The sequence below is a fragment of the Cibotium barometz genome, chromosome 15, assembly GCF_041138505.1.
Source record: "Cibotium barometz isolate CiBa-2024 chromosome 15, ASM4113850v1, whole genome shotgun sequence".
In the NCBI taxonomy this organism is placed as follows: domain Eukaryota; kingdom Viridiplantae; phylum Streptophyta; class Polypodiopsida; order Cyatheales; family Cibotiaceae; genus Cibotium; species Cibotium barometz.
In genome coordinates this window covers 22,645,590-22,673,516 of record NC_141060.1, presented here as the reverse complement: position 1 = coordinate 22,673,516, position 27,927 = coordinate 22,645,590, and the positions used below count along the sequence as shown (strand labels likewise).

Here is a 27,927-nt window from a genome sequence, read left to right as displayed (position 1 = left end):
ATAAGCAACAACCAACTCTCGAGGTTGTCGATTCACATCTGTTGGGCAATTGCATAAAAAGTGACCACATCAGGATCTCTTTGCAAAGTGTCAGGCGTTTTTCTGAGTGGTCTTTTTGGTTAGTGTACATATGGATGCGTGGCGTGTGTGAAGGTTTTGCCTGTGAATGCATTGGCAGAGTGATTTTGTGGATGCTTTTGTTTTGAAGCCTGTCTGGAACAAGGTCTTCTGGAGGTAATATCAGCCGTCTGGCCGCTTGAAGGGGTAGCGCGTCCAAGAAAAGGAATGGGCATCGAAAGGCTGTATTTGGAATGTGTACGGAGGCATGGGCATTAAACACTGAGAGGGCGCGGTTTGATGAGCTGGCCTTTAGTTTGGTGTGAAAAGGAGAGTATGGCCATTTTGTAGGCCTTGGAAATTAAATAAAGATAATATTAACGTGGCCATGAAATTGAAGGCCACATGGCTGTTCGCTTGACTGCCAACGTTCAATTCTCGAAACATGGCGAAGGTGTCGAGCTGGCGGAGTCTGCAGAAGAAAAAGCGAAGGTCGCTTTGTTTCAAGTGGGGGCTCTCCAGTGGTTCTACTGCAGAGAGGCACTGCCGCTGCGGAAGGTGAGCGTGGGGGCTCTAAGGCGTGTGCTGCCAACGCAAGTGGAACGCGGTGGAGGAGACAGTGTGTAGCTGCTGCAGGTATATGAAGTGGAGCCTCCCGTGTGCAGGTGAGCGTGGAGCGCTGTGAGGCACAGCTGGCGTCAAGACGTGTGAGCTGGTTGGAAACAAAGGGGTTGGTACAGCAGGCAGGCGAGTGGATCATGATGATCGGGGATGTGGTGTATCCTCGGCTGACAGGCTTGAGTGTTGTGTTTGTAGCTGTGTGAGTAGGCTTCTGTGTTGGGAGAAGCTTGTATGAAATGTTGTAACTGGGAATATATTGCTGGGTGTTTGCTTTGGTCTATGGTGCCCCTGTTTTATGCTGTCTGTCTGGCGTGGGTTGGGTGGTGAAGTGCGAGAATTGTTCCAGCCGGTGGCTAGTGGTGCCCCCGTTCGTGTGTGTTGTTCCAAGTTTGCGAGGTGGAAGGACTATAGAGGCAGGTTCTTTCTTCTTTTTTTCACCTCACATCCTTCTGGTGCCCCCACTGAGGAGTTGCTCTGGCATTGTTTGACTGAGGATAGCTCTGGCGTTGTTCTTTGAATAAAAGGGCGTGTGTTCCACTGAGGAGAGCTCAGGGATTGTTACAGGTTGTCATGATGTGGTCCTATCCGGAGTTTCATGGCAGGAAGGGCAAAGATGTGGTTGATTTTTTGGAGCAGATGGAGTTGGCATGCATTAGCAATCATGTCACAGATGAAGAGCAGGTTCTGAAGCTGATAAGGATTTTTTTGAAGGGAGATGCCCGAAGCTGGCTCAAGGGTTTTGAAGCACAGGATGTTGGTGTCTTGACCTTGGATAGGTTGAAGGAAGGTCTTTTGGAGCGTTTTCAGCAAGTGGAGGATGCTAGTGTGCTTTGGCAGGAGTTGAGCATCTTGAAGCAGGTACATGGGCAATCACTGGATGATTTTGTGAAGGTATTTACATGTTTGTGGAGTAAGTGGTGTATGACATTGAAGCAGGAAGTTCCTCCTATGTTTTTGAAGAAGAGCTTGTTTATTGATGGTTTGCTACCTCATTTGAGGGTCAGGGTTGAGTTGAAGAATTCCAGGTCATTTGATGATGCTGTTAGGGTTGCTAGGGAAAAGGAAGGCAAGGTTTTGAAGCAGATGGAGATGGGTCTTTATCCGTATGAAGGTGTTGTGTCTGTAAGGGATAAGCAGGTGAATTTGGTTGAGGTGGATAAGAGTCCTATGCAAAGTGTGATTAGACAGGAGCCTCAAAGGCCGATACAGGTGCAAAGGGGTATGTTTTATATGCCTTCTGATTTTTTTCCAAAGTTTGAGAAGCATGTGCAGGTGGATGAAAAGCAGGTGAAGGAGCAAAGTGCAGATAAGGAGTTGCCAGTGGATTCTTCTTTGGATTTGGAGGTCGTGGCTATTCATGACAGTGATTTGGAAGGTCCTAGAAGATCATTTGGATCTGGATGATATGCATGCACAGGAAAGCAAAGGGGATGATGCCTTGGGATTGGCTGATGATAAGAAGGAAGAGGAGCTGGATACAGGATGCTTGGAGGATGATTCTTTGCCAGATTCTACAAGGGAGGAGGATGGGGTAGAGACTTCTGATGAAGTGAAGATGGCTTGTGATGCGGATGTGGAGAGCGTGGAGGAAGATTCCATTATTATGGATTTTCTGGGACAGCTTGATGGTGATATGGTACCTGTGATGATGGATGGTGTGGATGTTGTTCCATTGGATGCATTAGGTGTTGGGGAGTCTGTGGACGATGATACCAGGGGGGTTGGCAGCACTGAAGAAGGTATGCATGTGGATTTGGCTGATGAAGAGCGTTGTGAGGTGAGTAGTATGCTTGAGGATGATATTTGGGAAATTGCTAGCCTGGATGAACAGGAGCCAGAGGTGGAGATGGATGCTGATATGGTTGAAAGTGTAGCTAAGGCTACCTTACGTGTTGCTGAAATGCTAAAGGCAAAGTCCCTGGATGACAAGGATTCTGAACCAGTTGAGCTGAATGATTGTGGAGAGATGCCTGAAATACAGGAGCTGGAAGTGCTGGTGGATGCTGCTGATGGTGGAGAGGATGCGGATCTTGGTGTACAGAAGGGTCAAGATGCTGGAACTTGGCCTTCACTGGTGATAATGGATGGGATGCTAGATGCTAGAATGCCACAGGTTTTGAAGACGGGGAGGTTGGTTGTGGGTGAAGTGCATGGAAATGATTTTCTGATGCATATGGTGGATCTTTGGTGTGCAGTGATACAGCCATGGTGTTTAAAGGATGCTGGGGACTGGGATGGTGAGTTGCTGTTTCCTTTTGATCCTGGTGGATGACTACTGGAATTGCTGAATGCTGCTGAGCATAAATGCTCTAGCAGATGGTGGGGGTGGCAAAGTATGTCAGGCGTTTTTCTGAGTGGTCTTTTTGGTCAGTGTACATATGGATGCGTGGCGTGTGTGAAGGTTTTGCCTGTGAATGCATTGGCAGAGTGATTTTGTGGATGCTTTTGTTTTGAAGCCTATCTGGAACGAGGTCTTCTGGAGGTAATATCAGCCGTCTGGCCGCTTGAAGGGGTAGCGCGTCCAAGAAAAGGAATGGGCATCGAAAGGCTGTATTTGGAATGTGTACGGAGGCATGGGCATTAAACACTGAGAGGGCGCGGTTTGATGAGCTGGCCTTTAGTTTGGTGTGAAAAGGAGAGTATGGCCATTTTGTAGGCCTTGGAAATTAAATAAAGATAATATTAACGTGGCCATGAAATTGAAGGCCACATGGCTGTTCGCTTGACTGCCAACGTTCAATTCTCGAAACATGGCGAAGGTGTCGAGCTGGCGGAGTCTGCAGAAGAAAAAGCGAAGGTCGCTTTGTTTCAAGTGGGGGCTCTCCGGTGGTTCTACTGCAGAGAGGCACTGCCGCTGCGGAAGGTGAGCGTGGGGGCTCTAAGGCGTGTGCTGCCAGCGCAAGTGGAACGCGGTGGAGGAGACAGTGTGTAGCTGCTGCAGGTATATGAAGTGGAGCCTCCCGTGTGCAGGTGAGCGTGGAGCGCTGTGAGGCACAGCTGGCGTCAAGACGTGTGAGCTGGTTGGAAACAAAGGAGACAGCGCAAGGAGAGAGAGAAAGGTTGGCGCTGGGGGTTCAGGCTGGCGACCATCATCAAGGAGCGTGTGTGACTAGAGTTGGTGACTGGTGGGCTGGCGTGTACAGGCAGCATGGAGCTTGGTGAAGGCCACCGTTTGGGCTGAAGCGTGGAGCCTCCCGTGTGAAGGGAGTGTGGATGTGGAGGACATGCCTGGGTCGTGAAGGCTGGTGAGCCTATAGACAGTGGGTAGCTGCTGCAGGCGTGGAGAGCATGACATGCAGGTCGAGCTGATAGAGATGGTTCAAGTGGAAGCCGCCTATGGGCAAGGTAGGTGCTGAAGGCAAGCATGGAGGACATGCGTGTTGGAGAAGGCAGAGGCTGGTGGGGCACTGCCTGTGGGAAAGAGACGGGTGCTGGCATCAAAGGGAGCTGCTGGCGAAGACAATAGGGGAGGCAGATAAGCTGCTGGTGACAGGCTGGCGGGTGTGGGCCGCCTAGGAGACAGGACAGTGGACAGAGTGGGTGCCGAGTGAAGACAGAGACAAGTATTGCTGCTTGGTGGTGGGCCGGTAGCAAGGCAGATAAGCTGCCTGGGTTTGTTGCGAGGCTGACAGAGGATCAGCACAGAGAGAGAGAGAGAGAGAGAGATGATGGTCGAGCTGCTGCTGACGACACATGCAGAAGTGATGGGCTGAAGAGAGTTGAAGGTTAGCTGGTGTGGGCGCCTTCTGGAGTGAGAGTGGCCGGGTTCATTCTGGTGTGGTTGGTACAGCAGGCAGGCGAGTGGATCATGATGATCGGGGATGTGGTGTATCCTCGGCTGACAGGCTTGAGTGTTGTGTTTGTAGCTGTGTGAGTAGGCTTCTGTGTTGGGAGAAGCTTGTATGAAATGTTGTAACTGGGAATATATTGTTGGGTGTTTGCTTTGGTCTATGGTGCCCCTGTTTTATGCTGTCTGTCTGGCGTGGGTTGGGTGGTGAAGTGCGAGAATTGTTCCAGCCGGTGGCTGGTGGTGCCCCCGTTCGTGTGTGTTGTTCCAAGTTTGCGAGGTGGAAGGGCTATAGAGGCAGGTTCTTTCTTCTTTTTTTCACCTCACACAAAGCACGGAGCTCTTCAAGCTCATTCATCAAGGGATCGATATCCTGCGCTGATCCTCAGCCCTGGCAGACAACGGTGGGATCGTTATCCGCCAAACCCCCAACATGATCCCTGTCTCTATCTTCTTCCCGCATGCGGCAAATATGGGTGATAGAGTCCTGCACAGAATGATCAGACTGGCTGGCCATAATGTATCTTTCAGCTTTTCAGAAAGAAAAGAATTTTCCGTGCCCCGGAATCGCTCTCTACCAGTTTCCCAAGTATGGTACCAAATAGACTACAAGGGTGCAACAATGCCCCTACACAGACAGGAGGGCCACAAAGTCTTTCCACATGCTCACTGCCGCTTAAACCAAAGGTAACCTCTTTCGAGGCGCGATAATAAAACGAGGGCCATAGTTCATAACATACGTTTAGCAAACGCATACGCATTCGGGTATGTAAGACTGTTTCGAGTATGTTTCCGGCCCGGGCCAAGTAACATATGTGACCAATATAATAGCTCATAGGAAGGACGAGATTTAGACAAATAGATACAAATATACATTGTAAACTCAAGCTCTCCAAGTTTCATTATAAAAACCTACAAAGTTACAACTTACAAGTTACATAAATACTCATTGCGTGGACCGATTTTCGATTTAAAAAAGCATAGCAACTTTCAAAAAACGTAAAACCTTAGAAAAACATTGTTTTTAAAAGCACGTATGAAACACGAGTTTCAAACGCGTATGTTGCAAATGTTTACTTCATGAAGCAAACGTGAAGGTTATGAACTATGACCAGGGCTACCTCAGAATCCCAACCTTCTCTCACGAACAATGACTCCATACAGCCATATCCAGCACCATATTAGGCACAACTGTGTAGAAAGCTAGGCTCTGATACCAATGTAAGCGGAAGGGGATCTAAACACGGAAAATCTAATCAATCATGAAATCTGAAAATACACATAAGCATGCCAGATGAAACAAGATGACAAATCTGCACAATATACCACACTAGGGGCCAGAAGACGCCCCCCCCCCCCCCCCCCCTTCCCCCCCTTTATGGTTGGATTACCAAAAAGGAGTCTGCTTCCAATACAACTTTGCGGGTGCCCAGGGTTCACCACTTTTTTTTCCCTGTTTCTTCCAATACAATATGAAAACAAGAAAGCATAACACAAACTGAATTTGCTGACAATTCTCAGCACAAGTGAGCATTCCCGGTATCAAGCACATGCAGGACAACTATGGACAGCCCATAGCACTCCCACATCAGCCCGGGACAACAACATCATCGTCTTCTTCCTGTCTGGCTCAAAGAGCAAGTCGAGCAGCCCTCAAAGGCTGTTTTCAGCAGTCAACCAGCCCTCAGTAGCCTCAGAAGAAAGCGACTAGCAGTTGTACACAAGCCTGCAAGCCCCCGGTCAGAAGGAAAACTGTCTAGATGCCCTCAACCAGCCCTTTTTCTCTATTTTTATGGTCTGTCCAGCCTCTATTCAAGCTGTAAATCAGCCAGCCAGCAGTGGAGAACATGCAAAAGGGGTCGGCCAGCACCTCCCATGCACCTGTTAGGTTTTTGTCGCGGTAGAAGGCTGTAAACAGCCTGTAGAAGCAGTCGACCAACTCCCATGCACCCTCAAAAGCAGGAGCCTACCATAAAACTGGAGTATAACTCAATATTAGAGCTCCTCCACCAGTTTTAGCTCCCACATGTGCTTTTTAGGTCCAGAAGGGAGGCGCCTACTTGAAGGAGGCCCAAATAATGTCCAATGCCCAACTTTTGGCCACCACGTGTATTAAATAAGTCCTGCTCAATGTGTACTCACTTATAAGTTGTCCGGCCACTTAAGTTGTTCCGCCACTTATAAGTTAGTGTGAACCTACACCAATAATTATTAGCATGTGAACTCATAAAGCTGTAAATTGAGTTTTTGGGGATACCTACCACCTGCAAAACACATGTAGACCACCTGTTAGTCCCAAACAAGTGTGTACATACACGTCCACAGGGTGCCCAGGCATCCCCGGCCCCATGGACAACACAAGCAAAAATCTCAAGCATTGTCCTCGCAAACAAGACAAGTCATCCAAAGATAAAATCAAAGTCATGCACACACATGAGTGCAGTTATATTGGAAGAAACACCCATCTGCTCAGTTGTATCCGATAAAATGTCCAAGGCTCATAATCCTTCAGCAACCTTCCCAGAACATAAATACAAAAGATCTCCAAGATAGCTAGTCCCAAAGAATTTCATAATGTCTGGCTCCATGGGCCATACATGTACACCATGTCAGGCCCCACAAGCCACACATGTACTATCATATCAGGCTACACCAACCATACATGTACTGTCATATCAGGCTCCATATGCCACACACACACACCATGTCAGGCTACACCAGCCATAGATGTATGTCATGTCAGGCTCCACATGCCACACATGAACAGTAGAAAAATAGAAGCTGTAAGGAATTTTGTAACAGAAACAGTGGATGTATGATACATAATATAAAAATAATGAGAAAATTAATAACTAGTTTGAGGAGTACACCATCATAATTTGAAATAAATAGTGAACAAAATTTGTAGAAAATCACTAAGCAAGCACTAGATGAGACAAATCAATGGGTGATTTTTTATTGGAGATTAGGAACCGGAGAAACGGAACTAGAAACGACGACTCTCGGGAAACAGCGTTTCCACATTTCTAGGCTAGGAAACGGCCGTTTCCTATTACTATGTATTAGACTAAGCACCTGTAAAGGGAGTTCAAGACCTTCCAGCATTTGGCCTATGAGAGAGCCCGTCAAAGAACATATGGAGCAGATCAAGCAGCCCAAAAGAGGAGGAAATCAGTGCAGCCAAGCATGAACAGATGGGCAACCCATTTAGGCAGATTTAAACAACCAAGGATCAGCCCCCACCAACCAGGTTTGGCAGCCCAAAATGGACTTAAAAGCAGGCCAAGCAGCCAACAAACCAAATGGGGGTGGAAAACGTCTTGTAAGAGGGACAGTTATCTCTCCCCAGGCCATTTGTACATCCTCAGCTCAGACCTAGAACACAGGCCGAAAAACACATTGCGATCAATTGGGACCCATCATGAGTGTCGCACTGTCCAATTAATAAAAACCCCTTTTGTACCTTTGCACTCTCAAAAAATTCAGGGCCGCTAGTACAACAAACAAGTAACCACTTTGTAAACGATTTTGCTAGGAACAACCTTTAGTGGCGTAGGAACGTGAACCATATGTCTCCCAGGAAGATAAAGGAATCCCAACCTACAAAAAATAAAATAACTGTACAAAGTAAGACATTATTACAACGAAAAGATCAAAGCAACCCAAAAAAAAAAAAAAGAGACCACCTGTAAAAATCAAGATACGTTTGTAAAGTAGATGATTTAATAAGATGCAATTTCCATCCATGGATGGGCTTCAAATGCAAACGAATAAAAACATGGCACCTCTTCTTTCTTTGTCATCACAAAACCCACTAATTGAAAGGGAAAAGACAATGCCAAAAGCTAAATAATGTCGAAGTAATATAAATAATATAAAAAAACAGTCCAGCATCATGCTGCCTGCCCATTTGCAGGCTGACAACCTGCTCCAACATTGAACACAACCGAGTGCCCATAAGTGTACAGTCTCTTTTGCAACGGCAACTATTCTCCAAAGCTCAAATGCAATTTCTTTGTTAATGAAGTAGATGATGATTATATGATTGATATTGTAACCCACGAAAGGCACATGGATCCTACAATCATCCCTCCAAAACTGTGGAAAAACTAAAGCCATTCTTGGTTATCAACAGTCTTTTGTGTTCTTACATTCAATCTCCGAAGCTCCAATGCAATTTTGTTAATGAAGTAGCGTGATGATTATATGATTGATATTGTAACCACAAAAGGCACATGGATCCTCCAAAACTGTGGAGAAACTAAAGCCATTCTTGGTTATTGTCACATGCACTCTGCACTAAGTGCATGGTGACAAGATGGCTCATCATCAGAAGTGCAGCATTTGTACAGTTTTAGAACCCAATAGGATGATAATTGTCGTATGCCGTGACCCCATTGTACATCCTCAGTCCAGGATAAGTCAGGCACGAGCTACGTAGGTCATTCCTCAGCCTTAGTGGGTCAGTCAGTCAGTCAAGTCCCTTAACCCACTTGGAGAGAATCATTCATGCATGTAGAGTCAGTAGAAGCCTTAGGGTTTGCATCAGAAAGCACTCTGCATCTTGCATAATATGCATACATATGCCTGTGCATCATTTAGAACATCCCCAAAGCCTTAGGGAATTTACTGGGATTTATCTGGTATTTTTCCCATATTTATTAGTATTTATTTATCATTATTTGCATTATTGGGCATTTATAAATATTAACTTTATTAAATGACCAACCTCCAGTTAGTATAAATAGGCTTGCCTAGAGCCTCTTTTGCTCATTCAGTCTTCATTGTGCTAAGAGCTCTCCTCTCTCTTGCTTTCAGCCTAAGACTAATCCAGCCCTAGTGCCCATAAGCTTTCTTCTCCAGCCCTTGAGAACCATAGCTTCAATCCAGCCCTAGGTGTTTGTCCTCAGCCTCTAATCAGCCTGTTTTCAGCACAAAAGCAGCCCTGATTCAGTCCCTTACAGTCCCCCAGATTCAGCTCAGTTCCACGCCTGAAAACCAGTAGCATTCAGCCTGCATATCTGCGTTTTGGTGCAGCCTTACAGCAGTCTACCTGCGTTTTGCTCCAGCCGTACAGTTTCCAGCACTACAGTCATCAGTTGCTCATGCGTTTCAGTCCACAGCCCTCTCCAGACTCATGCGTTTCTGTCCACAGCAGAATCCAGCCTTCAAGCAACAGTCTACAACAGTTTCCAGCCCTGAAACAGTTGTTTGCATCAGTGTCCAGCATTCTCTGCATCATCAACACATTCAGCAGTCATCTGGTGAAGGTAACTCAGCATTCATATGTGTTTTCAGCATTCTAACAATGTGTAGAACAGTCCACCTTCTTCTTCTTTGAGCCTCAGGTGTGCAGCCCTTCCTCATGCCCTTGGGAGGAGTGCATAGGCTCGAGATCAAGTCATCGAGGTGTTTCTACAGCAGTGTACAGATCAGCCATACTCCGATCCTCCGAGATCTTGTGTTTGGCTTATCTACAGTCCAAAGTCATTCTCTCTAAAGTAATAAAGCAAATACTATCTCGTTATCGGGATAGGGGGCCCTTCAGTGGGTAATTCGGGACCCAATCTGGTGTACAGTGTTCATCTCTCTCTCTCATCTCTTTAAAGTTTGAAGTAAATGAAATGGATTGCTAAACTCACGAAACTCAGGATACAGAAGACGGTGTGAGCATATTGTGTGACAGGATCAACCAATACAAAGACTTCCGCTGCATATCACAGTTATCAACAGTCTTTTGTGTTCTCTTACATTCAATCTGCCAACCTCTAATGGTGCCCTTTCAAGTTTCAACACATACACTCTCCCACCTACACATTTCACCTTGGTCCTTTTTACATCCATCTGTCATGGATGTCATCCATTTGGCGCATGCTTCAGGCTTCATATGCATGTGCCCATATCAAACCAAGACATGCATGGAGTAGAGTAGGCGAGTGTTGGTGGTGTCTTCTAACGGGGAGATGGATTTCAAAGAGTCACAGTGCTAGTTTGGGATCTAATTGTACTAGCTGATCATGTCTTGCTCAAGCACCTTGACATTGCTCCCCCATTACAGCCAGAGGATGGAGGCATCTGGATTCAGGTCCCTGAAAAGCATCAAAGAGGCCATCTAAGACAAGACCATTGAGTTTACAAGCAGGTACGGATGCACTAGGGTAGCAGCAGGTGCACACCTGTTATGGGAGATTCCAGCACCCGGAGGCAAAGGCCTAAGAGAATGTGCCAGCTGGTAACAAAGATAAGTATGGACAGCAAATTTAGACCAAGAGAAATCAGTAGCAGTTCAGGCAAAAAAAAAAGTGACGCTAACCTTCACTCTAGCATATGGTTGGATAGAGCCCTAAAGATTAGCCTAAAGGGACCCTTTTTATAAGTTAAAAATAGGGAAGAAAGAGCAGGCTGACTGCAATAAGTTTGCCCTCTTGAATTATTCAGCATCTAGCCTTTTCAAGCCTTGTAATTTCACATTCTCATACCTAAACAATCAAAAACCCCACAATGAGAGCAAGCAAACCCCGAGGGCCTAGGGTTCTTTTTTGGCAGGTAGAGGGGGAGGGAGATGTAAAGAAGCTGACCTGGCCTCCAAATCATCTCCTATTCTTGACTCATTTATACATTGCTCCCTACATCCCTTTCATCAAATGTTTTTTAACCTTATACTTTTATTACTGTTGGAAAAGCATTTGCTCAATGCTCCACCCTTGTGTTGTTATTGTGGTTGGTGACAAATGTGCTCTATTTTCTAAGGCCCCCCTATATCAGGAGTAGCCATTGTGGTGAGCACCCAGGCACCTCACAGTTCCCAATTTAGACATTGGATGGTCGCCAAATGTGGCCAGATGGTGGAGAGGGCTACCTAAAGCGAGCTGCTTCCCCCCAACCCCCCCTCCTGCATCGCGTCGCTGCCGGCGCCCTCCCCCCCATGCACTTGCCCCCTCTTCCCCCCCGTTTTGCCCATGTGCCCGCCCCCTGTCCTGCCCGACTGCAACAGCCCCCCTCACCTTCCTGCTCCATTCGCTGCCTATGACCCCCCCTCCCTTCCTTTCTGCGCCCCCTTTTTTTTTCCTTTCTACGCCCTCCCCCCCGCCCTTTCCTTTCTGCGCCCGCCCCCGCCTCCCTTCACCACCTACAAACCCCCCCTCCCCCCCGCCCCCGCGGCCCCCCTGGGGGGCCCTTTCTCCCTCTGCCCGTTTCTATCCTTTTTCTTTTTCTAGCCTCGCCTCCCCCTTCCCTTCGCTCTCTAGCCCTTCCGCTTCCCTTCTTCTTCTCATCCTTGTTCCTCCGACAGCGCCCTCAGGTTGTGGGCAGTTCTTTATTTTTTCGGCAAGTTTCGGCCTCTTCTAGTCTTCGCCCCTAGGAGGACTCCATGGCAGCCGCTCCGTCTACCCCGACCAAGGCCGCCGTTACCTGCCTTTCGTTTTTTGAAGCAGACCTGCAGCTTCTCGCTACAACTGTCGCATCCCTAGAGGCCTCCACTCAGGTATGCAAGATTGTCGGTAGCCACCACGCACGTGGCCAACTCAGAGATCTTCTTCAGGCTAGCCTCCTAGGTGCGCCTGCAAAGATCACAGATATTCATCCTTTGGGGTGCAACTACTACTGGGTTGAGTTCGACTCACCAGCAGCGTCTGATCTTGTCATGCAGCTGAGCCCCGTTGCACTGAGTCTGCGAACGGCCTAGGCCTTCTTTGCACGATGGCAGCACGGCTTCGACCCGGCATCTGACCCATTAGTTGGAGTTTCACATACAGGAGCTAGAGATCTTCCATTTCTTCATGAGTAGAGATAGCCCTATCTCATGGCGGCACTTCAGAGAGCCCCAGACACCGACACCCATTGCAGACCCACAGACATGGCACACATATGCAGAGGGCCTATACCACGCCCCACAGCAGCCACCTATACCTCAGATACAGGAGCCTCAACCTACCACAGCTAGCCTCTTTACCCACTCAATGGTAAAGGAAGCTATCCGCCGCCTACAGCATGGATGGGCCGCCGACCATATGGGCCTACAAGGTGAGCATCTCATGTATGCAGTAGATTCTTTGGCTCCTTTTCTTGCACACCTCTTTAACAGGGCACTAGCAGAGGGTTTGCCTGCGGAGTGGACGATGCACACCATTGTGCCGATCCACAAAACAGGGGATATACTCGATCCGAGCAACTACAGGACGGTTATGGTTGGCCACGTGTTGGCCAAACTCTATGGTGCTGTCAAATCCCCACGGATCTTCCCTCGTGATCGATCTTGGTTCGAAACTCGAATCCTGCAAACAAACGAACAACAAACAAGCATGGGGGTGCAGGCCTGACTCACCTCCCAACCATGACAGCCGTGGGCGAGCCCACAGTCTTGGCTGTCCCCACCGAGCCACGAGCTGAGCTAACTAGGTTGACGTACCGACCAATCTCCTCCTCGCGACGTCCCATACCGCCACGAAGCTGCCCTCGCGGGCCTCGAGATTGCTGCCGGCCTCGGCTGCATAAAGCAGGTGCACGTCTGCACTAGATCCAGGCTCCAAGACCATAGAGCTCTCACAAACTCGCGAGACTCTCTATGTTCCAATAACTAACCTTGGCCACCCTTTTATAGGCTCTTGGCCGGTCATCGGGCGTCCACACTTGGCCGCCCGCCCGTCCATACTTGGGTGCCCGCCCGTTAGTATATCCCTAACTCAGCTCGTCAATCAGCCTGCCTAGTTCCAAGCTTCCCCAAGCCTCGAAACTAGTCTTGTATGCGTATAGTACACGGTAGATACCCTCTGTGCACATGACATACTCCCCTTCCTCTAAGAGCTCACTCCTGAGCTCACTAAAAAGCCAGGGTAATCTCTCTGAAGAGAAGTCAATGTCTCCCATGTAGCGCCCTCCTCAACACGATCCTTCCACTTGATCTTGTATTCCGTGATAAGCGTATGACGCAATCTTCGTTCACGAAAGCCAAGAATCTTTTCAGGTTCGTGCGGAACAAATGTCATGTCCTGGACATCTATAATTTCTTGAGGAGTAACTAACTGATCTGCTCCACCCAGCACTTCCTTAAGTCTACTGACATGAAATACAGGATGAACTTTCACATGAGAAGGCAAATCCAATTCATATGCAACTGAACCAATCCGTCGTGTAACACGAAATGGTCCACAGTATCTAGGGAATAATTTCGGAGATCTACCTGTCCGTAAAGTCTCGGAATCTTTCGGAACTCGCAAATACACCATCGTTCCTTCAGAGAACTCTCTAGGTGAACGATGTCTATTAGAATAAAACCTGTCTCGGTCTTGAGCACTTCTAATAGATTCCTTCGCAACTTGTAACATTTCCTGCATATCTTGCAAAAAATTACGTGCTGCATCATGCTGAAGTCCTGAGAATCCTACTGTAACAGGTGATCTTGGTTGAAAACCGTACATAAGCATGAAAGGACTAAACCCTGTACTCGTATGCTTAGTACTGTTATATGCAAATTCTAACATAGGAAGATAATCCTCCCATGAATTTTGTCTTTTGGATACATATGCTCCAAGCATATCCTCCAAAATCTGATTCACTCTTTCAGTCTGGCCATCAGATTGAGGATGATCTGAGGAACTCAAATTCAAAGTTGTTTCCAACTTCTCAAAAACAAGTTTCCAAAAGTCACTCGTAAACTTAGAGTCCCTATCACTGACTATGTCCTGCGGTAACCCGTACAGTCTAAACAATTGCTCGATAAACTGCCGAGCTAATTGCGTAGCTGTAATAGTCTTCCGGGTCGGTAAAAATCTAGCCATCTTTGTCAAGCGATCTACCACAACCCAAATAGAATCATGGCCTTGATGTGTTCTTGGCAATCCGGTAATAATATCCATGGAAATACTTTCCCATTTATTACCTGGGATTTGCAAAGGATGCAACAACCCAGCCTGTCTAAAGCGTTCAGCTTTATTTGCCTGACAAATCTGACACTTGAGAACATAATCTTCTACATACCCTTTCATCTTCGGCCAATAAAAAGTGTGTTTCACTAAAGATAGTGTCCTGTGTACCCCAGGGTGTCCAGCAGAAGGGGCGTCGTGACACTCCCTCAGAATCTTGGACCTAATGTCCGGGATCTGTGGTACACAAATTTTGTCATTACGGAATAGTAAACCATTCCGAATCATCCACTGACCTCCTGCAGCCTGAATGGTAGACTGCGCAGTCACCGAGTCTTGGTCAATCAATGAGCTCCCGTCCTGGATCTTCTGCCAAAATGGACCAAAATAACTATCAGTCCTGCAAAGCCCTCTCAATGACTGAAATAAGTCAGTAGAAATCTCGGTGAACGACAAAGAATTCACCTCTCTAATCCGACTAAGCGCATCTGCAATATTATTCATGGACCCTTTCCGATAACGGATCTCAAAATCAAAATCTTGCATTAACTCTGCCCAACGAGCTTTCCTTCCTCTCAAATCATCCGCATCACACACATACTTGATTGATTGATGATCAGTCAATACCACAAACTTGGAGCCATATAAATAATGTCTCCAAACCTTGAGAGCATGAATCACAGCATAAAGCTCCTTCTCAAGGGTTGGCCAACGAGATTGAGTGTCGTCTAGCTTTTTACTTTCAAAAGCAACCGGTCTACCATCTTGAAATAAAGCAGCCCCAATAGCATAGTCACTGGCATCAGTTTCAAGAACATAAGGCCGACTAGGATCAGGCAATGCTAAGATAGGTGCTTCCTTGACTTTATCTTTCAAAAGTCTGAAGGCCATATCCAAATCGTTATTCCAAGTGATAGGCTGATTGGACTTACGTCCACGACCTTTCAATAAGTCGGTCATCGGTAGTGTGAGCTGAGAGTACTCCCGTACAGATTTCCTGAGAAAACAACAAAACCGAGAAAAGAACGAAGTTGTTTCACTGTTCGCGGTATAGGCCAGTCCAAAACCTTCTGAACTCGGTCATAGTCAATGCTCAATCCATCTCTAGTGATCTTGTGTCCCAAGTAAATGATGTCGGTCATAAAGAACTCACATTTACTCAATTTAGCATATAGTCGATTCTGTCTTAAAAGAGATAAGACAATCGTGAGGTGTCTGACATGATCCTCAAGAGTACGGCTATATATCAAAATATCATCCAAGAACACCACCACAAATTTTCCCAAATGTTCACGAAAAAGATCGTTCATCATTTGCTGGAAAGTGGCTGGAGCATTGGTTAACCCAAAAGGTAATACGAGAAACTCGTAATGGCCATACCTAGTCCGAAAGGCGGTTCTTTCGACATGCCTTTCATGAATACGTATCTGGTGATAGCCAGTACGCAAATCTATCTTCGTGAAATATTTCGCTCCTGCTAACCGGTCAATTAGGTCATCTGATCTAGGGAGAGGATAACGGTTCTTAATTGTCAACTTGTTCAATCTTTTGTAATCTATACACATTCTCCAAGTATTGTCCTTCTTTCTCCTAAGCAACACAGGTGCACCCCAAGGTGATTTACTTGGACGGATCTGGCCCATCCTCAAATAATCTTCGAGTTGTTTAGCCAACTCATCTTCCTCAGCTTGGCTCATCCTATAAGGTGGAATACTCACAGGATGAGCACCAGGGATCAAGTCAATACGATGATCTACTGCCCGTTCAGGTGGTAAACCCGATGGCAATTCCTTAGGAAATACATCTTGAAATAAATCAAGTATCTTCTGTAATTCTTTGCTTTCAAACACACTTAATTCATTCACATCCATGGAAGGGATGAGAAAAGAAGAAAGTGGAATTAATACACAATGGAAAGCGGTGTACAAAGAAGAATTCATTATATTTCCAAAATCAATTGTATTTACAAGAGGTCCCTGAGAGGGATGGATACAATCACCTAAAATACTATACTTGGTGTCCCTATGCTGAAAAGAAAAAATATGACTAGACCAATCTATCTGGACATCAAGAGTCTTAAACCACTCAATCCCTAATAACAAGTCTACATTTTCCAGATGCATGACATAGCATTCCAGAGTATCTTTGTAGTCCTGAATCTGGATTGGAAGCATCTCCACCTTGCGATCCCAAACTTGTCTGCCCGCAGGTAGACGTACCTCATAGGTATGGTCGCTGAGTGTCGTGTCAAGACTCAATTTCTGCACAAGTTTGTAGTTAACAAAGTTATGCGAACTGCCAGGGTCTAAAAGAATGTGAATTTTATGGCCATTCACTTCTCCATAAACTCGGAGAAGATCATGTATGCCAAATACCTTAGAATTGAACAGACAATCAGAACAAGTACTAGGGCGAGAAAGTACAGTAATTGACGTACCTGTCAAAGACAACTGGTTAGCTGCCTTTGGCTTGGGTCCTGCGTTTGACTTGGTACCCTTTTGCTTTGGGCACTCATTACGCATGTGTCCTTTTTCTTCGCAGATAAAACAACGTCCTTCTTTCTTGAGCTTCAAAGCTCTAAGGAGTCGTTTCTTCTTCGTTGGTGTCGAACTTGTATTCTTCGAAGGTTGGTCCGAAGACTTGCCTTCATTCGTGTTAGCCATAGGTGCGGAGAACTTTCTTTTATGCTTGTTCCCCTGCTCGGTAACGGGTTTTGACTTGGAAGAGACCATCGTATCATCATAGATACGAGCTGAATGAATGGCCTCGTCCAATGTTTTACATTTGTTATTTTTAACCTATAATCGGTACGAGTCGGGTAAACCAGCTACGAAAAACCCCAACAGAGTAGTTGGATCCATCTTTGTAGCCTTCATCTGCAAGTCACGAAATTTCTGGAGGTAGACCTCATAAGTGAGGTGCTGCGAGGTCATGGTCAAAGCTGAAAACCGGGCTACAACATCATAGTCATCCTCTTTCTTGAGGAATTCTTTCTTGAAAATGTCTTCGAATTGTGCCCAAGTCGTTGGCTTAGGGTTCAGTTCCTTCCACCAAAGCAAAGCTTTGCCGGACAGGAAACCTGCTGCTAACTGTATCTTCTTTCCATCATCATATGGATGAAACTGAAAGTGAACTTGCCACTTATGTAGCCAAGTGTCCACGATCTCCTTGGTTCTCTGCTTTTGCTCGCCCAACCGAACGGTTCCGGAGTAATATTGGGGCCTAAAGCTGAAGCCAAGGTATCCATTCCCGAGAAAGTAGAGAGGGTAGTGGTCAATAGAGCGATGGAGTTCTGCAAAGCCTGCATCTGGGCTGCGATTTGTGCCTGACGTTCCGCTGAAGAAGCTTCGAGAGCTACTTTGAACTCTTGGAAATCTGATTTTGACACAAACTCGTCAAAAAGATCGGCGTCAGTGCCTTCCGTAGCCGGCAAGCCTTCGCGTTCCACGAGGGGCTCCAACTCTGATTCTTGGGTCGACATCGTGAAGAGGATACGTGGAGAGAAAATTTGGTCTTTGCACAACAAAAGTGCGAGCGAACTCCAGAGCTTGAGAGCTTGAAAACTTGAGAACTTGAGAACTCGAGAGATGTGTGGCAAGAAGCCCACGTGAGGGGGTTTATAAAGGTTTCCCAAAAGCCAAAAAAATCTTGAAAAGCTATGCTTAGCTTTTACTTTAGCTTTTGTGTTTTTTTTTCTTTTTTTTTTCTTGAATAAATATATATATATATATATATTTATTAATATATATATATATGGATATATATATTCGGTTTTCTTTAAAAAAAATAGACACCTTTGGAAACCTTAGAGAGGGGGGGTTCTTTTAAAATTTAAAATTTTAACCTCCCCTTTAAAAAAAACAAAAACGAAAGCATAAAAAAAACGTTGCTTTCTTACGTGTGTTTTTTTTTTTTTCTTCGCATCCCTCCTGGCGCCTGGATTAGCCGGCGCTTGCTGCTGACGTGGGGAGCTGGCCGATGCTGCTGACGTGGGGAGCTGCCGGCGCCAGAACTGTCGCACCAGCATGCACGCGCCTGCGCCAGCCGGATGTGGTATCTGCGCTGGCCGCCCTACAAGGCGTGGCTGGCGTGGCGCTGGCCTGGGCCGCCTGCCTTAGGCTACGTAGGCCTGGGCGCTGCCCACTTGGCCTAAGCGCCGCCTAGGCTGGCTGCCTTAGCCTGGCCACAAGGCCACGTGGCCTGGCCTGGTTGCTTGGCCGCCTAGTCTGAGGCGCCTCCAGCCCGCTGCCTGCAAACATGCCAACGATCCACCTGCCCGCGTAGCCACCTTCTCACACGTGCTCACTCGTTCAAGCGTTCAACGAAAGCAACATTCTTGTGCTCTCTCTCACGTTCGAAACAGGAAAGCAAACATGCTTTTTCTCTTCTTTTTCCTGTTTTCTCTCATGCGACTGCACAACACGACAGGCTCTTCTTTGCAAAAGCAATCAACCCTATTCAACCTACCATCTCCCATCAACATGGGATTCTTTGATGAAGGAAAAACACATACAAAACTGAAAACTGCAGTATGCACAGAAAAAACAGCAAGCTTTTTTAACACATACCATACTTCGACCTCTTCTTCTCTACCTACCGACTTGCTCGTTCACGAGGTATGCTCTGATACCACTGTCAAATCCCCACGGATCTTCCCTCGTGATCGATCTTGGTTCGAAACTCGAATCCTGCAAACAAACGAACAACAAACAAGCATGGGGGTGCAGGCCTGACTCACCTCCCAACCATGACAGCCGTGGGCGAGCCCACAGTCTTGGCTGTCCCCACCGAGCCACGAGCTGAGCTAACTAGGTTGACGTACCGACCAATCTCCTCCTCGCGACGTCCCATACCGCCACGAAGCTGCCCTCGCGGGCCTCGAGATTGCTGCCGGCCTCGGCTGCATAAAGCAGGTGCACGTCTGCACTAGATCCAGGCTCCAAGACCATAGAGCTCTCACAAACTCGCGAGACTCTCTATGTTCCAATAACTAACCTTGGCCACCCTTTTATAGGCTCTTGGCCGGTCATCGGGCGTCCACACTTGGCCGCCCGCCCGTCCATACTTGGGTGCCCGCCCGTTAGTATATCCCTAACTCAGCTCGTCAATCAGCCTGCCTAATTCCAAGCTTCCCCAAGCCTCGAAACTAGTCTTGTATGCGTATAGTACACGGTAGATACCCTCTGTGCACATGACAGGTGCAGTGCTGGAGCAAGAGCTTAGCTTATATGCTAAGTGAGCACGTTTACGTTCATCAGGGCAACAGGAGCATAACCCTTGGCAACCAACCTCGCCTTGTGCTTGTCCAAGCTGCCATCAGCTCGAAACTTTGATTTGAAAATCCAACGCACACCAATCACCTTACACTGCAGAGGCCGAGGCACCAAAATCCAAGTGCCATTCAGTTCAATAGCATCCAGCTCTGCCTGCATAGCACGACGCCAAGGCTCATGTGAAAGAGCCTCGTCTACAAAAGTGGGATCAGAAAGACCATTAATGATTGTAGACATAAGAGCATAATTAACAAACATGTTGCCCTGATGAATTTGTTTCCCTGTAACTCTGGAAGAACGCTGAAGAGAACCAGGCGGAGGAGCAGAAGGAAGCTCACGTAACCCAGAATCACGAACTGTCTGATAATATCAACCAGGTACAAATCCGCTCGAGCAGGGTCATCATCATCTGACTGAGTATCCTCAGCTGGAGGTGTAACGAAAACAGCGAGAGCAGGAGGAGGAGAAGAAAGAGGCGGAGACGGAGGTGAAGGAAGAAGAAGCTCACCCCCCTCTGAAGATGTAGAAGTCTCGTCGAACACCACATCACGGCTCACAACAACTTTACCGGCTTGAGGATCATAAAGACGATATGCCTTGGACACAACGCTGTATCCGAGAAAAGTCATGCGCTGAGACTTCGTGTCCAACTTGGAGCGGTGCTCCTTAGGCACATGAACATACGCCGTACACCCAAATATCCGGAAATGAACAACGGAGGGCTTCTCACCATGGAAAGCCTCATATGGAGTTTTGTCGGGAAGAGTGGCAGTAGGAGACCTGTTCTGAATGTAGACAACAGTGGAAGCCGCCTCTGTTGGTGTTGGACTCACACACTCACACACACAAACCTGCACACCCAGATTCAGCTTTTTTATTCAGTACTTTTTCATTTTGTTGGGATGACAGAGGATACCCCATACAGGTACTCCGATATGTTCACACATAGCACTACAATAAGTGAGCATATGCCTACAAATCCCCCCTGTAGTGGAAGTATGAACCTCTACAAGGTAGCAGATCACTCTCAGTATGAGAGTAAGCCCAAAGCTTTGCGGAAAGCTTCAAACTTTTCTCGAGGTAAAGCCTTTGTGAATAGATCTGCAACATTATCCTGTGTAGGGCAGTAAGATAAACTGATCTCCTCTGCATGTAACCTCTCTCTGACATAGTGATAATGAATCTCAATGTGCTTGGTACGTGCATGAAATACTGGATTCGTGCCACAGCCATAGCACTCTGGCTATCAGTGAGAATGGTGGTGGGTGTCTGCTGACACTCACGAAGATCACCCAATAATCTCCTCAACCATACACAATCTACTGTATCTGTGAAGACTGCCCTGTACTCAACCTCACAAATAGATGTGGCAACAGTGGATTGCTTTTTACTCAACCAAGATATGCATGAACTGCCAAGAAAAAAACAATTCCCACTGGTGGATTGCCTGGTATCATAATCACCAGCCCAATCTGAATCACTGTATACATAAAGCTGCAAGCTGCTCCCCCTGGGATAGAATAAAGATCCAGGGTATCCTGAAGATAACGAAAAATGCGTTTAACTGCTTGCCAATGCTTTGTGCCTGGGCTGTGCATGAATTTGCTCAACAGACACCCCAAAAGATATGTTTGGCCTCGTGTTACACAAGTAAATGAGACATCCCACGGCCTGGCTGTAAATGCTGGCCTCAAAAGGCTCTCCAATATCATGCAAAGTAAGCCGTACACCTGGTTCTACTGGAGTAGAAATGGGCTTACATTCATGCATGTGAAACCTTTTTAGCAAACTTTTTATGTACTTGGTTTGCTGCATAACAATGCCATCATCTGTATGGATAAATTGTATGCCGAGATAGTAGTGTAAAGGCCCCAAATCTGACATATCAAATTCAGCTTTCAAATCAGCTTTGAAATCTGAAATTTGTGCTTTGCTAGTACCTGTAATGAGCATGTCATCTACATACAAGATGACTATGAGAATATCGGCACCGGTTTTACAATGTGCTTTCAGCTGAACTATTCACATAACCTTGGCTGGTTAGATGAGCATGTATTTTATCATACCAAGCTCTTGGAGCTTGCTTTAACCCATACAATGCTTTGTGTAACCTACATACTTTATGTTCCTCGCCAAGAACTACAAAACCAATGGGCTGACTTACATATACTTCCTCCTGTAAATCCCCATTTAAGAATGCAGTTTTGATGTCCAATTGATGCACTTTCCATCCTTTATGTGCAGCCAATGCAATCACTGATCTTATTGTGGTCATTCTCGAAGTAGGAGCAAAAGTCTGTTCATAATCTATTCCCTTTTTCTGGGAGTAGCCTTTAGCCACAAGTCTTGCTTTGTACCTGTCAATAGTACACCCACTTTGTTCCAATGACATGCTTTCCTTTAGGCAATTCCACAAGATCCCAAGTATTGTTCTTCATGATAGAAGAGATTTCAGCTTGCATAGCTTGCACCCAATGCTCATTCTCATGTGCTTCTTCATAAGAAGAAGGCTCTTCTCAATCAAAGAGACCACCCATGGCTAATGCAGACTCTTTAAATAATGGATGGATAATTTTTAATGTGGGTGTCCATGGACTAATCATTAATTAAGGTTTAATAATATTTAAAACAAGGATTGCATGGGAAGGGGTTGATTGAAGGAAAGGGTTGCCTACTATATGGAGAGGTGGGAATGGTTTTTCTCCAGCCGGCCTGCATCTGTTGTACCCACCTCTATCCAGCACCTTGTACTCGACTGCATCTGTTGCACCCGCCTCTGCCCATCACCTTATACCCGACTGTACCTGTTGTACCACTGTACCCAACTGTACTTGCTATACCAACATGTACCTGATTGTACCTTGCTATACCTGTTTGCACTAGAATTGTATCATGTTGTACCTAATTGTACCCTATTGTACCTGAACTGTACCTGCACCCAACTATTGTACCTGAACAATACCTACCCCCTATGTTGTACATGACTGTTGTACCTGAACTGTACATGCCTACAGCGCTTTACACGCCTGTTGTACCTGAACTGTACCTGCATGCAGAGCTTACCGGAGTACCTGTTGTACCTGTTTGTACCTGCTGCTTACACCAATTAGGAGTACACAAAGGGAATGATCTTCTCTGCTGAGATTTGAATCAAACCCTTTGCCAGGTATTTGTGTCTATATTTTATTTCAAATCTAGATAAAAATTAAAGTTGAATGTTGTTTTTACAAGCTTTGCCAGGCAAGTTTCACCTCCAACTACCTACACCTTAGAAGGCCATTGGGATAGTGATTTTTTCCATGAATGCCCTGACCGCAGCCTCACCTTTAAGAGGAGCCAGTGAAGGTCTTGTGGGTATGAGGAAAAACAGGGAGCAAAGCTGACTTGGGAGCACCTGGTTTGTCCCCCTGCGGTGCTTCACTATGCTAAGTGTTAGTACACGTGTGCCTGTTGGTGCACGGTCCCGGAAGACCAGTGAGGGCAGGTGTTCACCCAGTGAAGGTGGGGAACTACCTGTGATTTGGACTACTACGACGACATTTGATTCTTCACCGACAAAAACTTGTTGTATTTCATTGTTCTCACTCCATGTCATGGAGGAATCTGGCCATGAGGCCCATGAACACTTGTACATACAAATACTCCAAGAAATACAAACTGTATTGAGGGGGGAAGGGAGGGGGGGAGGCATTTCCGGCCCCAATGTTGGTGTCAAGTGTTCTTGGTCATTTACAATTTTAATGTTGTTAATAATGTCCATTGTTGGAATTAGTTAAATGATCTAAAAAAAATGTGTATTTTGTCTTCCGATTGGTAGGCCTCCTATAGGGAGCGGTTACACTCTATGTGAAAGGGGATCATGGCATTTTGATCATGCTCATTCTAACCAGGACAGTCCTGGGGGACTTAAGAGGCACCAACGGAACGTCAACCCAGCCACGCCATCTACAGCACCAACTGCATCTTTGCCGGCAACGAGAATCTTTGTTTTGACAACTTACAAACAGCAACAACAATGTAGTCATAAGGTTCCATGTTTGGCTTCTCTTTACAGAGGTTTCTCAGCTCAGCTTGATCTGTCATACAATTGCTGGCAATTCCTAGGATGTTCAGTACATCACTTAGCCCATCAAGACACCACCCAAGAGCTGATTTTCCTCCAAGCTCCTACCTTCACGGATGGCTCAAAGAATCTAGGCAGCTAAGACCCATGTTTCCCATTGCTATGATCAAGTACGCATCAGTAGCTCCCTATCTTTCACGAGTTAAACCGCAAATAGAGCCTTGGTAGTTTAATGGCATATGATCTTCCTCCTCAGCGTGATTCTTGGTTTACATTTATAGTCTCAAAGCATGTTTGTTCATTTACATTCATGCTTGAAACATGAACTACTTGCATTTACTCCTTACCATGTTCATGTCAGGGAGCATGAACTTGCAAGCCACAAAAGTGGTGTTTAGATAAAGAGTTGCCTACGACGCATCAGCACCCCTCATCAAAACAAGAATGAAGAGCACACGGGCAAATATAAAGAAAACAACACACGTGCACACACACCTTGCAGTTTTTGATTTGATACTTATTCTTTCTTTTGGTTCCCCAATTCAAATTTTGTTAGAGTCTCATAGGGTTTGACACCGTTGTAACACTTGTGTCATAATGAAAAGCCCTCTTAAAGGGAAATGGTTGCTTTTTCAATTTTCAAGCTGCTTTCATAACAGGGGGGTTTATTATGAAAACAATTTGGGAGTCTAAAATTAACAACAGAAAAATAAAATTGTGCGTTCTCTCTCTCTCTCAGATTCAGCTTTTTTAGTTCAGTACTTTTTCATTTTGTTGGGATGACAGAGGATACCCCATACAGGTACACCGATTTGTCTCATAGGCCGAGTTCGGTCTTTTGGAAGACGTTAATAAAATCTTTCTTTCTTTCTTTCTTTCTCTCTCTCTCACACACACACAGCACATGGGTGTGTAAAATTAGCATTACGAAAACAAAAAGGTGTGTTTCCAACCTGCTCTGTGAGTAGTGGGCGAGGTGAAGAATGGGTTCCAACGTCATGTATAGCATGCGAAAAACGGGCCCTCCAGAAACGTGAAAATGGCCTTATTGCTGCCATAACCAGCGCTTAAGACCTGTATAAGCGTCGAAAGATGAAAAAACAGAGACGACGTGCTTCCATCGTTTGCTACGATTATGCTTAGAAAGGCCTTGTTTGCTAATGAGCTTTCAAAAAATGAGTAAGATTAAGAACGAAGTTAGCAAAAAATGAGTAAGATTAAGAACGAAGTTAGCAAAAATTAATGTGAGCTTATTTTGACATTTCTTTTTTTCCCTTTTTTTAAAACATAAAATAGATATATTATAAACTTATCATCAGTATATACAAGATTCAAATGTTCACTTCCTAAACTCCCACCATTTCATTGTTTAACAGACTCCATATCAGACCCCACCTCTAGACTCCATATCAGACCCCACCTCTCATCCTCCCAAACAAAAGAAGATTGCTCCCAAGATAGATGATAACCTACTTGCTTACAAGCAGAGATCATAGCCTCTAAGGTGCAACCTTTTGGAGATTGCTTCTCCATGTACTCTCCTTTAGTTCATACTTTCACCACCACTAATATTCTACCCAAGGGGTTCTCAATCAAGGCAACAAGTGTGTAGATTGGGTGCTTCTCCTTCAAATACCATCTCTTTACCTTTCGCCCAAAGTTAGGCAGTTTTACTTTTGGCCCAAAGTTAGGCAGTTTTACCTTCAAATCCTGACCTGTACAGCCCTGCCACATGACAGCATTTGTGAGAAAACCTAGTATGTACAAGAATCTCCTCAGCCAAAGATCATATCATCTAATCCCAAACTGCAAGGCCTAGATTAGCTGCACCACAGCACCATCATTCATTTTATTAACATTATATACATACCAACACTTATATACACATCTATGCATCAACTCTATCACATTAACCCCCTGGCAAGCCTCTTTAGAAAATATTGTACTATTCCTAGAGTTCCATATCTCCCAGAGACAACACTATTTAAGAATACTAAAAACCAAATTAGCAACCCCATCAGCTTACACACAATCTTCCCAACACCCAGTCCCCCCAATACCCTTGCATCCCTATGCTGCTTTGAAACCCATTTTCCAATCTTGCCCCATGCCCCTCTAATGGTTGGACAACCCCAAAAAGCATGTCTCCCTTCCTCCAATGCTGATCTGCATTTAGGGAAAATCCCAGAAGTGAAGTTTCTCTATAAAAGTTTATACCCACATAAACACTCTCCACAAGAAAACCTGAGCTTTCACAAGAATAACCCATTTCCATATCATCTTCCATCTCTTCATCTAGACACTAGAACTCTAGCTCATCCTCTAGATTTTATTACAATACCACACATTCACTTCACTCCTGCTCAGCTCCTCATATAGAGTCCTGCTTACCCCTTTATCTAGCTTGACTCCATCAAACCAAGCCCAATCTTTCAGCCAATAAGTCTCATCAAATGCAGTAGACATCAATTCCCTCTCCACTTCCTCCGATACCTGTCTCACCAGCTGCAATTCCCTTGGTTGGAGGCTAAACTCATCTTTCAACTGTCCCAACTCCTTCCATCCCACCAGAGACCAATCCAAGTAATCAGCCAATCTCCTCAAACCTTTATTATTCAGCTTCTTGGCTAATCTGATGTCCAGAAAGGCCAAAGGAGAAGTGAACTTATGAGTCTACCATATCCCCAAACTAAACAAAGAGTTCCATGCAGCTCAGGTACAGCCATCCCATTTCACTAGCCCCAACACTTTCTTCCAGTTAGCACATAAAAACTTGCAAAAGGGAGAACCTGTAATTTTTAGGAGAGCATAAGATAAAAGGTTATCTTTCTAGCCTAATCTCATCCACCTACCTTTAAGTAGCACATCAGAATCCTCAACTGGTTCCCTTAACAACCTGGTCCAAGTCTCCTCCTGATGTAGGCATTTAGGCAAAATCATAGCTATCTTGGCTTTAGCATAAGTGGGTAAGTGCAGAATCCCAATGCCTCCTTCCCTCTTAAGCAAGCTCAGCTTATCCCAGGCTAACCAGGCTGCCACTTTTCTATTATTCCCCCCATGAAGTCCCTAACAGGACCTACAATGCTCTCACAAACAAATCAAACCACTGATTTTCCTTTCGTGAACAAAATGTTAAAAAAACCTTCACCAAGAGAGAATATATGAGAGACCACCTTTTTATGAAAATTATCCTCCTGTAACCATTTCCCTAAGTCTACCTTATTGGGTAGTCTCCTAGGGCAATACAGTATGGTACTACACATTGAGAAAAGACCAACCTGTCTCCTTACCAACTCGAAAAAGACTATTGCACATACCTTACTCTGGTCAGCCGACCTTCTCAGCATTTGGGCATTCAACCACATTGAAGACACCTCATGAGGTGATCTCGGGGATGTCATAGCACTTAAGGTGGAGGCTTATGATTTTTTGACCCTTTGTGAAATTGTGAGTAGAAGACTCTCATGGTGCACTTAGTGATTTCTTAATTTAATTGTAACCTGTTTTGGTCAATATCTTGGGATCTAGCGGTGGAGAAAATTTTCACAATTTTTTTGAAATTTAAAACTATCATTGAGGGGAGGAATTCTCAAAACTTAACAATTTTTCATGAAAATTATGACTATCTATCATTTGTATGCACCCATCTGAGTGCATGTTATTGTGTTACACAAGCATTTATTCTAAGTGGGAGTCTTACAAGGGATGAAAGGAGGGGAGCACCCTTGGTCACCACCGAGAGAGGAAGCTACTATGGCTCTAGGAGCAGAATGGAAGAGCCCATAGCTTTCTAAGTGCTAATTGGGGAAAGGCTAGGCTCATCGTCTTTGGCTCATCCACTCTTGAAGGCTCTAATGGAGCTCTCTCTTTCTACTAAAAGTAACTAATCTAAGAGTCACCCACATTGGCTTATTGCTAGTAGCTTCCTATTTTACTGGTGTGCCCACGGCCATGCCATTGTACGAAGAGACTTTCAAATGCACACACACACACACACACACATTTAACTAGCGCTAATTATAACGGTTTTGATCCCGAAAAAGGCAAGGTGATGGGCGTGAAATGGGCGTATGCTTAAGGACATGATTATAAGCCTAAAAATGCTCTACAATGAGTGAAAAATGTAAAATCATTAATTAATTCTAAGAAAAGGCATTATAGAATTGATTTGCTAAGGTTAGAAACCTTTGCTTTTTATGAAAAAATAAATGTCACAGTTGCCAACTTCATTGCCATGCCCAATGAGGGTTTCTTATTGCCAACCAC

General features: G+C 45.5%; 1 protein-coding gene across 1 annotated transcript in view; it reads right to left on the bottom strand.

The window, feature by feature from the left end:
• Positions 1 to 24,850, bottom strand: part of LOC147631073 (uncharacterized) — a 142,374-nt gene extending 117,524 nt beyond the window's left edge. The window contains exons 1-2 of the mRNA XM_086809400.1: positions 24,615 to 24,850; positions 8,008 to 8,065 (exon numbers count right to left, since the gene is read on the bottom strand). Of these exons, the coding sequence (XP_086665526.1) occupies positions 8,008 to 8,065; positions 24,615 to 24,719 (163 nt within the window). The 5' untranslated portion in view covers positions 24,720 to 24,850. The remainder of the gene's footprint in view (positions 1 to 8,007; positions 8,066 to 24,614) is intronic.
• Between the last annotated feature and the right edge of the window lie 3,077 nt (positions 24,851 to 27,927).